Genomic DNA, 16,479 nt, shown 5'->3' on the forward strand with positions numbered 1-16,479 from the left:
AATGAAGAAATACGAAACAACTGAAGAAGAAATAATTCAAGGGAGCATACTCTCTTAATTAGTTTTCGGCGGAAATCTCCCTGTTCAGTATGGAAAACTTGCCGCATTTTGCGAGCCTCGTGTAAGTTTTGGTAGAATAGAATTCTAAAACAGTATTCCAAATGCAAGAATTTCACCTCAGTTTATATCTGTTACTCCTGTAAGGACTTTTTAGGGTGCTACTATGCAGTGTTTGTCAAGTAAAATATTCCTTGCTTGCTGAATCAGTGAATGCTGCAAAGTCACGAAAGTGCAAACCGAAGTTCTGCTACTGGAATGGAAGACCGAAGTAGAACAGTTAAGTACTAATAGTACTAGTAGTTGGTATACGTATTAGGGACAATGAGTAGGCCTAGCTAGTAATTACATGGGTGAAACCTTTTCGCCTCAGGGCGGAAATCCGCCAAATGAAATTGGTCAAATAAGAAATAAAATGTGTTTTTTTTCTTTTTTTTTTCGCCGGCGATTTGATCCGTATTTCCCCTAACACAGTGACTGGACATCGCCGAGTCTTTGTTTCACTGAGCGTGCGAATTATCGGACTACAGTTTGGCATTTATTACCATTGTTTAAAGGCACAGTAAGCCTCCCGTAAACCATCACAGAGCTCCCCGAGCGTCTACATACAGTACAAGCATACTTCCATTTGAACGCTCACCGAACGGGAACATCCTGGCTGCTTTCTGTCGAGCGTGAGAAATTTTCAAAGAATTTATTTTCGTGGACTTGGTCCTCAACAACAATGGCGCCTCGTTTTGGTGCTGGACGGCTGTTATGAATATTGAATACTGGAAATCACACCCGGACAGAAAGCCTCCCGAACCATCACAGATACTGTTAGGCTTTTACACACAGTACAAACACCCTTCCCTTTGAACGCTCACTAAACGGGAACATCCTAGGTGCCCTACGTAAAGAGTTCAGATACAATTTTTGAGTCACTTGAGAAAAAGTGACTCTATGTAATCGGTCAGTGTTAGTCTGTCCGGCCGGCCATCCGGCCGGCCGGCCGTCCGTAGACACCACCTTAACGTTGGACTTTTCTCGGAAACTATCAAAGCGATCGGGCTCATATTTTGTTTAGTCGTGACCTCCAATGACCTCTACACTTTAACGATGGTTTCGTTGACCTTTGACCTTTTTCAAGGTCACAGGTCAGCGTCAAAGGAAAAATTAGACATTTTATATCTTTGACAAAGTTCATCGGATGTGATTGAAACTTTGTAGGATTATTCTTTACATCAAAGTATTTACATCTGTAGCCTTTTACGAACGTTATCAGAAAAACAAGGGAGATAACTAGCCTTTTCTGTTCGGCAACACACACCTTAACGTTGGACTTTTCTCGGAAACTATCAAAGCGATCGGGCTCATATTTTGTTTAGTCGTGACCTCCAATGACCTCTACACTTTAACGATGGTTTCGTTGACCTTTGACCTTTTTCAAGGTCACAGGTCAGCGTCAAAGGAAAAATTAGACATTTTATATCTTTGACAAAGTTCATCGGATGTGATTGAAACTTTGTAGGATTATTCTTTACATCAAAGTATTTACATCTGTAGCCTTTTACGAACGTTATCAGAAAAACAAGGGAGATAACTAGCCTTTTCTGTTCGGCAACACACAACTTAACGTTGGGCTTTTCTCGGAAACTATAAAAGTGACCGGGCTCAAATTTTATGTGAACGTGACTCATTGTGTTGTGAATAGCAATTTCTTCCTGTCCATCTGATGCCTCATATAATATTCAGAACTGCGAAAGTGACTCGATCGAGCGTTTGCTCTTCTTGTTCATAATTGGTGTGTGTGATTGTGAGACATATTAATAAGGCATAAATCAAAGAGATCATTCAAAATAAAATAGTTGCATTTTTTGTTTCAGATGTACACCGTTGACAGGGCGGCTGAATGAGAATGGAGTGGCCGACCCGACAGACTTGGTGCCGAGAGTAGCAGAGTGAGCGGCAGCTGGCAGAGGTTGGGCTGGAGGAGATTCAGATGGAACGTGCGTGTGATGAGGCCGTTGCCTGCGGACAGTGGGACCGGGTCTTCCAACTGCTGCATGATGGGCTGAGCCCCAGCGAGAAAGTGGTTGAGGAGCTGTGTGGTAACGAGATGGGGGAGCGTCTGGCAGCCCTGTATCCTGACCACACCATGACCAGCGGCCTGAGAGGACCGCTACTTGTGGGGGCGGTCAAGCATGGCCAGGGAGACGCAGCCTTGCATGTCATTCACCATCAGTCTGTGTCGGACACAGAGGTGATGGAAGCCATCCGGTTGGCTGTGCATCTCCACGACAAAGAGATTCTGCTGCAACTCCTTGGAAGTTCTCCCAGATGTCGCCGTGTCTTCAAGCACAAATTTCACAAAGAGCAGTGGAAGGAAGGTGCTCATGACTCTGAGTGTGATGATGAAAGTAGTTTGGTAGGAGAACTAGGTTGGATCTTTGATGCTTTGTGCAAACATAGTGAAGATGATCTCGCTTTTCACATTGCAGCAACTAAAGCTTCAGAAGGGGAGACGGAGTTCCTTCTACGATTTCTGACATCGAAACCCAAAGCTTCTGCGTTGACGTGGAGAAAGCTGAGGATTACTTTGGGGAAACTTCACAACTGCAATCAGCCTGCATTCAGAGATGCTGTGCATGCTCTCTGCGATAGGTCCAAGGATGATGTGAGTCGTCTGTTTCGAGAGGTGCTTCGTCTTGGAGATGAAACTCTCGCCAGTCTTATTGACTATGGCGTTCAGAGGAAGGACCTGAAGTTTGCCCTTCCCTGGATCATGTTACACAAGGATTTCCGGGACATTTCCAACTTCCTCGACAAACTGAATGGGGATGACCAGATATGGCTCAGACACTGTGCAACTCGTTGTGCACTTGCCGAATACTTCAAGGAGAGGTCAAATGCTACACTGCTAATGTTCATTCGTCTCTTTGAGGAAAGCTGTCGCTATAAGAATGATCCTTTTCTTTTTAACATTTTCTGGTCAGCCATTGCTAAGTCTGTGAAACAGGACGATCCTCAGTGCTTTGTGAAGGTACTTATGTTTTACTTTGGTCGTTGTCTTGATCTCAGTAAACCAGGTGCCACACGAGATGACTGCAAGCGTGCCATCATGAAGCCCTTGAAAAAACATAAGTACAACTTCATCAAAGTGGCTGGTGAGGAAATGGCAACAGGAGTGCTACTGTGCGGGGACAGTCTTGTAGAGGTGATGATAGAAGCTGTATTGGAGAACAAGGCGTGGGTGTGCTTGCCAAGCTTGTATGCTGGCTTGAACAGGACATACGGTTCTCTCAGAGAATATGTTCTGTTAGACCACTGTCTGCAGGAAATGCTGACGAACAAAGCAACATGGCAAAGTTGTGGCACGGCCTTTAATTTGTGTTTGAAAGAGGTTGACCTCGGAGACCTGGACAGGCTTATCGACTTTGTGCGCAAGAAGACTCTGAAAAAGCAGTGGCCTGTGAGTGTGGCCAGTTTGGCTCAGTGGTGCTTGGCTGAGTCACAGTCCAACCTGGCTGTGCTGTTTGGTTTTGTGCTGGCTGACTGGCAACTTGTGGGGGCCGCTTTGAGTCAGCCGTCCCTGGACCTCCATGAATCGTTTCTCATTGGTGCAGTGGGCCAAGCCATCACAGAAAGCGCCTTCTCTACTGGAGTCACTCTGATGAAACTTTTCCCCCTGACTAGGGAAAAGATTTACCGTTTTCAGTTTTGCAGGCATAAGATAAAGGTAGCGGAGCTGTGTGAGGCGGAAGGGCTCCATGACTGGGCTCTGGTCTTGTCTGCAGATCACATGACTGCAAGTTCAATAAGAGACAAGCTGCAGGCCTGTCAGAGTCAGGAAGCACTGACCTGCCTTCTGCAAGATGCTGCTGATAGGGGCAAGTGGGACATTGCCAAGGAGCTTTTGGTGCGACACTATGATGACCACGAAGTTCTTGAAAATGTTCTGCTGACAGCAGCGCATCATGGCAAATCTGAGGTTTTGGAACTGGTGATAGATCGAGTGGATGCCAGACTTGTTGGAGAGGACGATGGTGAAAGTGGATGTAGATCACTTCTATACTGGGCGGCTGATTATAGAAACAATCAAACCAGCTTGGAACTGGCTCGTATCTGCATCACCTCTGGTCTTTCAACCTTCCAGAGAGATGAAGTCTATGAGAAACATTCACGAAAGGGTCATCACAACTGTCCGCTGCATCGTGGCATTGAGCGACACAACTTGCCTGTTGTACGCCTCATTCTCAAATCTGGAGCGTTGACGAACAGGAGACTGTACGAAGAAAGGCTTGACGGGGACATGGACAGAATACTCAGGAATCCGTTTCGCAGCAACACATGGAAAACAGCCTACAGAATGATCACGGCAGCAGCAGCCAACCCATGCCGTTTGGAGCATTTGGCCCGTCTGGTGGTATCACACGCCATCAGCTGTCGCTCGGGTCGACAAGAGAGAATCGAGGCTCTGCCTGTGCCAGAACGTATCAAGGACCTCATCAAGTTCAAGGACGTCCTGTCATTGTCAAGCATGGAGGAGGAGGAGGAAGTTGTCGATGCTGGCACTTTACTGAGTGATTTTAATGCCAGCGATACATCTGAGGGTGATTCTGATATTAGCGATTCTTGGGATGATTATACAAGTGATGAGGGTGATACAAGGTCTACAAGTGATGAGGGTGATACAAGGTCTACAAGTGATGAGGGTGATACAAGGTCTACAAGTGATGAGGGTGATACAAGGTCTACAAGTGATGAGAGTTCCACAGAGTGGGAAGTGGAATAGCTGCTGTAGAGAGGAGGGATGTAGAGATTAGGAACAGTTGTCTGTGTTGTTACCCTGGAATGCATTCAAGTTTTAACCCTTACACTGGTGCAATTCTGTAAAATATGTTACATAGCCATTGGTGAATTAACAGAGAGAAAAATAAAGAAAAACGGTCATATAGGTTTTTGCATCCATGGGAGGTAATCGGAACCAACCAAACAGACTGAGCCAGTAGCGCGACATATGTCGTGACAACCAGGTGACAGTTTACGTAAAGTAGCGCGACATATGCCGCGACAACCAGCCTTAGGGTTAAGAACCAGAGGAAGAGGTGCAGAGAAAACAGACTGACTTGTTTTTAACAGAGCCTGATTCTAAAGAAGATGTAATGGCAGCTGAAATTCTTGTTTTATGTGTTGTACTTGTAGTGCCACTGTATGTGTGTGTGTGTGTTTGTAAGGGTGTGAGTGTGTATTTTCAGGATTATGTATATATATTTGCAGGGTTTAGCCTGGGAGAAAAGAGCAATGGGACATTTGTCCCCCTCAACCAAATTCCGATGGGACATATAATCAAAGGCAAGAAGCGGCGGGGATGTAGCTCAGTCGGTAGCACGCTGGATTTGTATCCAGTTGGCCGCTGTCAGTGTGAGTTCGTCCCCACGTTCGGCGAGAGATTTATTTCTCAGTCAACTTTGTGTGCAGACTCTCCTCGGTGTCCGAACACCCCAGTGTGTACACGCAAGCACAAGTCCAAGTGCGCACGAAAAAGATCCTGTAATCCATGTCAGAGTTTGGTGGGTTATAGAAACACGAAAATACCTAGCATGCTTCCTCCGAAAGCGGTGTATGGCTGCCTAAATGGCGGGGGAAAAACGGTCATACACGTAAAAGCCGTGGAAGTTTCAGCCCATGAATGAACAAACAAACAAAGGCAAGAAGCGCAAAAGAGGCCTGTAAATTAAGGGAGTCACTGTAATTATTACTGTACAGGGTCCAGCAGTGCACTCATTGATTCTTGTATTCACTACCTATTTTATTCATGTTTTTGGCTCACGTAAGTGTAGCCTATGCGATCGTAACTTTGTCTGTCTGTGCGTATGTGTGTGCGTGCGTGTGTATGTCTGTGGTAGAAACTCGAACATTTGAAGACGTCACATTACATTGACGTCACATTATGACGTAAGAGGGTTAGACGTCACGCGAAGGAAGTACTGAAAGTCTCGGTCATTATTATTTTGAGCGGGCCGAGACTAGTTGGCAGTCGTGTCCCTGTAAGTAGGCTACATGCAGACAGACAGATCTAGATCTAGTGTCTCGCTTTCTTGCACAGTTTCACCTATGCTCTTTCTGTGTGTGTGTGTGTGTGTGTGTGTGACGGAGTGATTGAGTTTGTGTTACTGTTTGTCGATTTCTTACGTGAGCCTTGATGGCTTCGCCTCTTGTTATTACTTAGTTAGTGGAAGAATTTTTTGTAATCTATACATGTTTGATGGTGTATGCTTTTAATTAAGCGTTGTTGACTATGAATGTAGATGTGAATGCTTGTATAAATGTGTTTTAATTTTTTTAAATGTGTCAAGCGCAAAGAGCATAATTGTAAAGTTATGATGTTGCGCTATATAAATGCTCATTTATTATTATTATTATTATTATTGAGTTTCTGTATAATCGAATTTGTTTTTAAAACAAAATTATGCAACACAATTTTAGACCCATTTACTCATCTTGAAACTTGTTTGTACATGTATAGATGAGAACTTATTTAGTCTGAAGGGGTCTATGTCGACCAAAAGTGGGTGGATTCCTTGTAGGTGGTAGGAAAGTATGATACCGCTCAATCTCAAGTGCATGACTGCTGTAAACAGATTTAAATCACCTTAGGGTTACTTCCCCTTCCAAAATGGCAGTTCAACAGGAGAATCTTTTAGAATTTCTGAATTCGCGTGTGTCATTCAGCCAAGCAAACATGCGGATAATCCGAAAGGATTTAGTTAAAGAAACATCTCTACACCACATTGTACTCCCTTGAATTGCTTTTACTTTCACTCATGAGCTTGAAGTAACTCGGTGGTGTCTAACGGACGTGAAAAGATAATGGAATGCTTTGCAGTATGTCATTATTGCGAGTAATTAATTTTAGCTGTGTTTTCTTTCGTTTAGTTATCGATTTCAACTTGTTTCAATACAAACTATGAAATACCCCAAAAGATAGAAAAATATCAAATTCTACCGATGTTCGGCTAAGCATCATGTGACTTTCAGCGAGATCGGCGAAACGGACCAGAAAATGCACCTGGGTGTATTCCCTAAATACAGGGAACAGGCCCACAGGAAATACACCCACGGGGAATCCAATCTCTTTTGGTTCACACAGACCCCTTCTGCATAACTTAGGTCAGAGCATTGAAGTTCATGTTTGGTAAAAGTTGTGTTTTCAATGTTGATATGTTTAACACTTTCTACCCCACCTATGTTGGCCAAGGTTTTTTTTAGCCGAGACCACCTGTGCTGCAGCAGGTCACTCAGAATTGTACCCCCCGCGGGTTAGGGGGAGTCCCATATTGGTTGGGACGAGAAAGAATTTACCCGATGCTCCCCAGCATGTCGTAAGAGGCGACTAACGGATTCTGTTTCTCCTTTTACCCTTGTTAAGTGTTTCTTGTACAGTAGTACCTGCCATATCCGGTCACCCATTAGTCATTGCAAAGGTGACCGCAAATATCAGGTGGCCGTCCATTACAGGCCCCCTCCTCCTCCAAAAAAAACCCAAAAACACGATCAAGTTTTCATGAAGAAAAGAAAGCGATCATCCATGAGCCGCCGATTCATTGTCTCTGTTAGTTTTGCTTTCGTTTATACATCTTAATTATTTGCGTGTTTAACTCGATCGTCCTGGCTAAGCTATTGTTTCGTATGTTTCTATGTGTGTTGTTTGGATTATTATATATGTATTTGAGTGTCAGATAAACAAGTGTTTCAAACTCACATCAGCTGTGATCGATCCGGAAGTGACTGCCGTAAATGTACATGTATGCGCATGTCTGTATTTACAGTTTGCGCATGCGTAAGTATTCATGTCGTCTGCTCGTGCTGTGCCGTCTGTGCACACAACACACACACACACACACACACCACAGGCGCTCGCCCGCGAAAGTGACAAGTGGCCGCTCCTGTCGAGTAAGAGGGGCACCTTTGGGCAAAAATCAGTGACCGTTGACCGCGTCAGACAGGTTAACGGCCATTAAGAGTCAATTATAGAAGGAAAACTCATTAGTCATGGGAAAGCTGGCCGCTCCGGGCAGGTTCACGCCCACGAAAGGGCCGGAAATGGAAGGGACTACTGTATAGAATATAGTCAATTTTTGTAAAGATTTTAGTCAAGCAGTATGTAAGAAATGTTAAGTCCTTTGTACTGGAAACTTGCATTCTCCCAGTAAGGTAATATATTGTACTACGTTGCAAGCCCCTGGAGCAAATTTTTGATTAGTGCTTTTGTGAACAAGAAACAATTGACAAGTGGCTCTATCCCATCTCCCCCCTTCCCCCGTCGCGATATAACCTTCGTGGTTGAAAACGACGTTAAACACCAAATAAACAAACAAACTCAGAATTGTAGTAACTGTGTATCAACACTCTGGAATGCAGGCGTTAGATCGATGTTACAGGAAGCGACTGAAGCTAACAGTCTGAGCGGATATATCCGTACCTGGTCAGATAGAACCATATGAGTGGGTACGAACACTTCATTTGAGACACTTTTACTGATCTAAAAAACTTGTTTGTACACAGATGATGAGCTACAAATAGCATTATACTTTTAGCATTAACATTCATAATTGATGGAAGTTGTTTGTTTTTCATTGTTAATGTTTTTTTTGTTTTTTTGTATGTGTTTATTTTCCTTTTTGCCTTGTTTTCAATGAAACTTGATCATAGACGGTTTTATCTGTTTTGAAATGTGAAGTGCAATTTAATAAACCGTTGTTAATGTTATTTCATTGTTTGTTTGATGTCTTTTCTGTTTGTGTTTGTGTGAATGTGGTTACTTTGGGCAGTTTTGTTTGCTTGTCTTCTGCATGTCAACATATTTTTTTATGTTGTACTAATCTCTTTTTTCTGTCTCTCCCTTGGTTTCTTGTCTCTCTCTCTCTTTTCTGTCTCCTCTCCCTCTCTCTCTCACATTCTTTCTCTCTCTTCTCTCACGTTCTGTCTTTCTGTCTCGCTCTCTCTGTCTTAAGAATTCCTCTTAAAAATACAAAATACTAAAGCTACAGTTTTAAAGACAAACCAGAATTCCTGGTATTTTTTAAATGTAAATATGATTAAATGCCATTTATGCTTAAGGACGTACTTCTTCTGGTCAAGAAAGCTTTAAATGAAAAGAAAATGAGACTTGGAGTGACTAGTATCCCCCCCCTCCCCCCTCAGGAAAAAAAGAAGAAAAGAGCTACAAAAATAAATTGTAGACATGCACCCCCCCCCCCCCCCCCCACACACACACACACACTACAAAACATGACAGTTCAGAGGGCTGTCTGAAAGTTTTAATAAAGATATGGGACACTGTATTTTTCAAGGAAAGTTTCACTGATTAGAACTGACTCGAACTGCAGACAATTAAACAGGAGCAATTGTGTTAAGGATCAAGCCCAACCCCTCTCCTGCCACTTAAAAAAAGAACAACAAACAAACAAAAACAGAGAGAGGAAAGAGGGGGTGGGGGTGGAGTGGGAGTGGTGGCGGGGGTACCAAAAGGTAATACACTTTCTTGGACTTTGGGAGAGGAGGGGGTTGCCAGTTCGCATTTGATTGGTCGGAGAGTGCTCTGAACCAGTACATTTGTGTTTTTAGCTAATTCAAGGGAAGTAACTCCGAACCATCAAGAGCGAGAAAGAGAGAGCGCGTGCTTGGTTGACAGTCAAGTAACTCAAAATGCCGACTTTCGTGCTCAACACCAACTTGCCAGCAGAGAAAATCCCGAAGTCTTTTCTGACCGACACTTCGAAACTCATCGCAAAGGAGCTTGGAAAACCAGAAACGGTAAGCCCATGAAACGCGCATCGGGTCGCGACACCGTGACCGTCTTGAATACATGTGTCGTCTGCAATGGATAGAGCTGCATGTGTACTCTTTTCAAATGGTTGCGAAATTAGTTTCCACAGCGCATATGCCTTATTGGCCCGGCAACGTAACCATCCAGATCCACAGGAGGCCTCGATGTGCCTTTTATTGTTTGTGGTATAATCATGATGCTGTGGACGGTCTGACTAATTACTACGCTGTGGAAAGAAATGTGGCATCGACGCGTTCTATTTTTGCTGTTCTGCGACTATTCCAGCCATTGGTAATCAGAGTTTTTCCCTGTCGACTTAGAGCTTCTGAATCACGTTTATGTTTGCATTGTACGATCCAATTTTGTGGATAGATGTACATGACCGGGGCTCCCCACGGCCGCCCATCCTAGTGCGTTCCGGGACCCCTACTTTTAAACTTTAGAGGGTCCATGGACTCCCACTGCAGTATTTTAGAGGGTCCCAAGGGTCCAAAAGCCGAAAAGTCTCAGTGTACTAATAAAACATTGTGGTCACGTATAGTGTACTGCCAAGTGTCGATTGCAGTCTGAAAATGGTATCTACGGTACGCACGATAAAGGAAATTTAGCGCGTCCTAGGACCTGCTCTTTTAAATTCCAGTGCGTCCAGGGACCCCCTCCATATATTTCTAGTGCGTGTTTTCGGTTTCTAGTGCGTATAGGATGCAGGGACGCACGCTATGGGGAGCCCTGATGACGATAAGCAAGTTTGTGTATGTTTAATTAATGACAGTGATGAATAAGTCTACAGCTGAGCAAGTGTTAATAACTGTTATCGAATTATGTGGTGACACTGTGTACAAGTACTTTCTTTTTTTACCAGAGTTGGACATGCTTGCACAGTAATTTTACTTGTCTTTTAAATTTTGGTTTTGATTTCTGTAAACAATAAAATTCTTTAAATTAAGTCTGCAGTGGAGAACGTTGAATTAGATTTTTTTGCAATCAATGGAAGTAATTTAAAGCAAAGGTGTCCTTTTTGTCTTTAAATATATTTTTGAGATTTAATACCAGACACGAATATTTTGTGTTTCAGTATGTGTGTGTTCGTGTGAACCCCGGCCAGATGATGACCTTTGGCGGAACTGATGACCCGTGTGGCACGGTGGAGCTGGAAAGTATCGGAGCAGTAGGCGGAGCTAAAAACAAGCAGCTGGTGCCGGTCATTGGTAGCCATGTTCAAGAAGCCCTGGGCATTCCCCAGGACAGGTGAGTGATTTTTAGTTGTAGGAGTCAATAACTGAAGAGCGATTAGGATTGTATGTGTGCTTGCGTGTCCATGCCTCTGTGTGTGCCCCTCTGTGTCTAGGAGTAGGTATGTCTGTGCATGCATGTGTGTTAGTGCAACTCTTTAGGGTTCAGTTTACAAGGACGCCCTGTGCCAGCTAGTGGTGCATTACATCTGAAATGACCCAGAAAAGTCTCTTCAACGTGTCGAGTAAAAGAGCGCATTGGGATTGCTTACCACTGTGCTACCCTAGGCACTAGCTGTGAAATATTTGTGTCCATTTTGTTCCTGATTTCGACACACACACAAACAAACATTTTAGTAGCACGATACACTGACATCAGAATTTTCTTGAGGGGGTCACCTAAACCATAGTCCTTTTTTCCCAGACTAACGAGTGCCTCCATGGGTGTGTGTATGTCTGCAGCGCGTCCGAGACTGCCCTTAGATTATTCACCGAGGAAAATAGGGACACTTTCAGACAACTCAAGCTTGCTTTGTGTGGCATAGTTTATTTCAAGACTGTTACAAGTTTTAATGTAACAAGCAAAGCAGAACATCTACAAATGTCAGCAAGCACAGACAGGCATACGCAATAGACTCACATTCACCATTTTCTCCCAGTTCCGTGAACTCATTCCATTGATCAACTGTTTCAGATTTTACATCAAAATCACGGACCTGGCACGGACTGACATTGGCTTCAATGGAAAAACATTTGGCTGATGGGAGAACACATTCGGCAAAGAGCACCTTTTCTGCAGCAGCCAAATAATATAGTCAAATTGTTAAAATGAAACAAGCTAACAAATTGTCTGCAGTGGAGAACGTTGAATTAGATTATTTTGCAATCAATGGAAGTAATTTAAAGCAAAGGTGTCGTTTTTGTCTTTAAATATATTTTTGAGGTTAATGATTGATAAGAGGTGCGTATGGGCTAGTAAAGTATTAAATAAAAAGCATTTGTAATTATTCCCCTTTATCTGTTTTAACAAAATATTTTTTCTTATTTTCTTCTTCAGATATAGCTAGAGATCAGTTTCAAATGCACTTACATGAAGATAATAATAACTGCATATTTCGTTAAATTGGTAGCCATGTATTTGTGCACATATTTTCCTAAATTGGTAGCCATGCATTTGTGCGCGTATTTTCTTAACTTGACACGAAAGAGTTGTCTCCCTTGTCCGCTCATACGGATAATTTCTTCCGTTTGGCCCATGCCAACGAAATGCACTCGTACAGTTCATCGGAGTTCATTCCATAACTTCAAAGGGATCTAAAATGACTTGTTAGGATTACAAGTGCAGGTTCTACAAATTTGGAGACTTAAAATGCCTCTAAATTATGAGCTATGAATTCAGTTTACACGCTAAAGTCAGTTCAGTCAAGATTACCGAGTTCTTGTTCCATGGCCGGGTCAACTGAGGATTGATTTACTAAGCCCTCGACGTTTTCTCGGTAACATTGATCAACGCCGAAAATGCATATCTGAGAAAAAAAATATAGAGACTTACAGGGCCGGACTAGGCTAAGAGGAGGGGGGGGTGGGGGGGGGGGGTTGCCAGTGGTGGTCCAGGGGGATGTTCCCCTTGGCGGGGTCAAGGGGCAGAGCCCCTTGTGGGGGTCAGGGGGCAAAGCCCCCTGAAGCTGATGGGCAGGTCATATTCTGAGATAGGAAAATGGTCGCTCCTTGCATGCCGTGTGCCCATTGCACAACTTGACGACAAAACATCAAATACTAGGCGATTAAGGCAAGGTCTTGCAACCTTTCTAGATGCTCTGTGCTACAAGAAAGTAATGAACAAGATTTTACAGAGGATAAACAGCAAATCGGTAAAAAGGAAAATACTTGCTTTTTTCACAAACAGTAGCCATGAAGTAGGTACATTTTAGAAAATATTCGGCACGTTCAGAAAAGCTACCCATTTCAAAATTTGGCACTACATACTGCAATTTCAGCACAACCTGTATATTTTTTTAAATCTCCAAGCTTGCTAATTATATATATATATTGAAGGACACATTTTAAATGCTTGGTTTGGGAACAGACGACTATGTGAATGACTGTCTCACAATAAAGAAGAAAGAATTAATTTTATGCAAGTTCAAATACAAGCATTTAGTTGCCTGACTTTCAGATATGCTATCCTGCTAGTAAACTGACACCAGTATGCATTATTTTAAAAACAATAGCTGTGGAAGGAGAAATTTAGTGAAAATACTTTGTACAAATCTGATAAACAAAGGGAAGTAAGCACTCTAAATGCATACAAAAACTGTACATCAAATAACCAAAGGGAAGTAATCGCTCTTAATGCATACAACAATGATTACTTCCCTTTGGTTATTTGATATCTTACCATCGCTCTGCCTCATTCGGTTTGAAATACAAAAACTGTACAAAGTGCAGTAGTGGGACATTATTTGAATAGCATTATTTTAAAAACAATAGCATTATTTTAAAAGCAATAGCATTATTTCACAAACAATAGCATTATTTTAAAACACAATAGCAGTGGAAGGAGAAATTGAGTGAAAATACGCTGTACAAAGCTCAGCAGTTGGACACAATGATCTGCTGACAGTAATAAGTCATTGAGTAATGTTATCAATTGGTACATAATTACATGTATACAACTCTCCTGTGTTCACTTTCAAGTGAATAACTATCGTTCTGATATCATTTTAAAGTGAAGCTAAAGAAACCTGGTATCGGCACTGCTGTGCATCTCCTATGATCTCAATGGTATCAAGGCACGGGTCATAGAGATCAATTTAGATCTAGATCTATTTCCGGTTGTGTTATTTTCCTTCCACCATTCCTCGATGGAAAAGAGTTCGTGTTGTTTTTGTTTTAATTTTTGTCTTTGTCGTTGATCATTGTATACACAAATTACACAAACGTCATCTTGTGAGGGACCAAAAAATATTGAAACTCTCGGATGATTTTTTTGTGTGGTATCAACCTCGACCTACGGTCTCGGTTGATACCACAAAAAAATCATCCTCGAGTTTCAATATTTTTCGGTCCCTCACTCGATGACGTTGTGTAATCTCTATGTATACAACTCTCCTGTGTTCACTTTCAAGTGAATAACTATCGTTCTGATATCATTTTAAAGTGAAGCTAAAGAAACCTGGTATCGGCACTGCTGTGCATCTCCTATGATCTCAATGGTATCAAGGCACGGGTCATAGAGATCAATTTAGATCTAGATCTATTTCCGGTTGTGTATTCACACGCCAACGTTCGTTCTTTTCCTTCCACCATTCCTCGATGGAAAAGAGTTCGTGTTGTTTTTGTTTTAATTTTTGTCTTTGTCGTTGATCATTGTATACACAAATTACACAAACGTCATCTTGTGAGGGACCAAAAAATATTGAAACTCTCGGATGATTTTTGTGTGTGGTATCAACCTCGACCTACGGTCTCGGTTGATACCACAAAAAAATCATCCTCGAGTTTCAATATTTTCGGTCCCTCACTCGATGACGTTGTGTAATCTCTATGTATTACATGCATTTGTGAGGTCAGCATTTGATGGATCACACACATTATAAATTTAATGTGTGAGTGTGTATGTGATTGCAATAGAGACAGAGTCTTGATAAGAGCTAAAGTTTGATTTATCTGCTTTGAGTAACTTGTTTGAAGACAAAAAGTCGTATAGGAAATGCAACTGATTGTTTTGTAGTCATGGTAGTAAAATGATTTATTTGATGCCATACCTTGCTTTTAATAAAACATTTTAAATCAAGATTCTTCTGGTATTCACGTAATTCCGAGTCTGTGTGTGTGTGTAAGTGTGTGTGTGTGTTCATAACTACAACACTAGTATAAAATGTAAAGTTTCTGACCTGGAAAATTGTTCTCAAATTGATCAAAATGCAAGTGAAACCTTGTGATAATTTTACCCGCTTGTCCCATTTTCTAGTATTTCCTTGCATGATGTGTGATGGATACTGAACAACTCTTACTTTCTCTTTTGAGTTATATCCTCCCTTTACTTTGAGGACATGTTAAAACAATTTGTGCATTTATTTCTGAGGGTTTCAAAAAACAAGAATCAAAATACAAACATCGTAAGTTTATGAAACATATAACCATACAAACAAATTCACATGGAAGTCAACGTAGAGGTCTTTTTAGTGGTCGGACATTCACATAATGAGGCAATCAAAAGCTAAATTCTTTACTTTTATTATTATTTGCATGTCCGTCTACAAATTACATGTGAATGTTCCATTTTGTTAATAATTATTGGATCCATTAACTTACATTTCTTGTTTGTTGTTACATGTACTTTTTTTAAATGCTAGCAGTTCGTCTGTGACAAAGTACGAAAAGTGTGAGGTCGCAAAAAAGTGTTCTAAACATCAATGATGATTAAAGGTGGTAGTGCAGAAGAGCGCACCAAAAAAGTGTTCTAAACATCAATGATGATTAAAGGTGGTAGTGCAGAAGAGCGCACCAAAAAAGTGTTCTAAACATCAATGATGATTAAAGGTGGTAGTGCAGAAGAGCGCACCAAAAAAGTGTTCTAAACATCAATGATGATTAAAGGTGGTAGTGCAGAAGAGCGCACCAAAAAAGTGTTCTAAACATCAATGATGATTAAAGGTGGTAGTGCAGAAGAGCGCACCAAAAAGTATGCACAAAACAGTCAAACAAAAAGCTATATTTTCGTTTTTTCACAAGCCTTTTCAAACCACCACACCCTCACCCCTTGCTCTCCCCCCCCCTCTCTCTCTTTTGATACAGTGGTATTAAAGGAGTGTTCCAAACATCACGACAACAGATGATTAGAGATGGCCGTGCCGAAGAGCGCAGCAAAAATATGCATAAAACGGTCAAACAAAAAGCTATAAATATAATTCGTTTTGCACAAGTCTCTCCACATCACTACCCCCCCCCCCCCCCTTGCCCCCTCTCCCTATTTCAAGTTGTACAGTGGTAGAGAAGACTGTTCCAAGCACAACAGCAACAGTTGATCGGAGATGGTAGAGTGCCGAAGAGCGCAGCAAAAATATGCACAAAACAGTCAAACAAAAAGCTAAATATTTGTTTTTCACAAGTCTCTCCAGTGGCAGTAAAAAAATGTTTCAAGCATCACGGCAACAGTTGAAGCATCACGGCAACAGTTGAAACATCACGGCAACAGTTGAAGCATCACCGCAACAGTTGAAACACTACGGCAACAGTTGAAGCATCACGGCAACGGTTAAAACACCACGGCAACAGTTGAAGCATCACGGCAACAGGTGAGGGGAGATAGCAGAGCCGAAGAGCAGGAAGATGCTGATGTACAGTCGGCTGCTGCCACCTGTCAAGAAAGCCCCC

General features: G+C 42.1%; 3 protein-coding genes across 3 annotated transcripts in view; 2 read left to right on the top strand and 1 right to left on the bottom strand.

The window, feature by feature from the left end:
• The first annotated feature begins 44 nt into the window (after positions 1–44).
• On the top strand, positions 45–7,797 carry LOC138976150 (uncharacterized). Its single transcript, XM_070348982.1, has 2 exons — positions 45–121; positions 1,923–7,797. The coding sequence occupies exon 2, from the start codon at positions 2,039–2,041 to the stop codon at positions 4,829–4,831; it is 2,793 nt and encodes a 930-aa protein (XP_070205083.1). The 5' UTR covers positions 45–121; positions 1,923–2,038; the 3' UTR covers positions 4,832–7,797.
• Positions 7,798–9,669: 1,872 nt separating this feature from the next.
• LOC138976151 (macrophage migration inhibitory factor homolog) lies at positions 9,670–13,416 on the top strand. Its single transcript, XM_070348983.1, has 3 exons — positions 9,670–9,855; positions 10,944–11,116; positions 11,795–13,416. Exons 1-3 carry the CDS (start codon positions 9,748–9,750, stop codon positions 11,859–11,861), a joined length of 348 nt encoding a protein of 115 aa, XP_070205084.1. The 5' UTR covers positions 9,670–9,747; the 3' UTR covers positions 11,862–13,416.
• A 1,746-nt stretch (positions 13,417–15,162) lies between these two features.
• The window catches only part of LOC138976164 (mucin-22-like), a 43,175-nt gene continuing 41,858 nt past the window's right edge, over positions 15,163–16,479 (bottom strand). The window contains exon 15 of the mRNA XM_070349004.1: positions 15,163–16,462. Within this exon, the coding sequence (XP_070205105.1) occupies positions 16,389–16,462 (74 nt within the window). The 3' untranslated portion in view covers positions 15,163–16,388. The remainder of the gene's footprint in view (positions 16,463–16,479) is intronic.

Source organism: Littorina saxatilis, linkage group LG9 (assembly GCF_037325665.1).
Source record: "Littorina saxatilis isolate snail1 linkage group LG9, US_GU_Lsax_2.0, whole genome shotgun sequence".
Lineage (NCBI taxonomy): Eukaryota > Metazoa > Mollusca > Gastropoda > Littorinimorpha > Littorinidae > Littorina > Littorina saxatilis.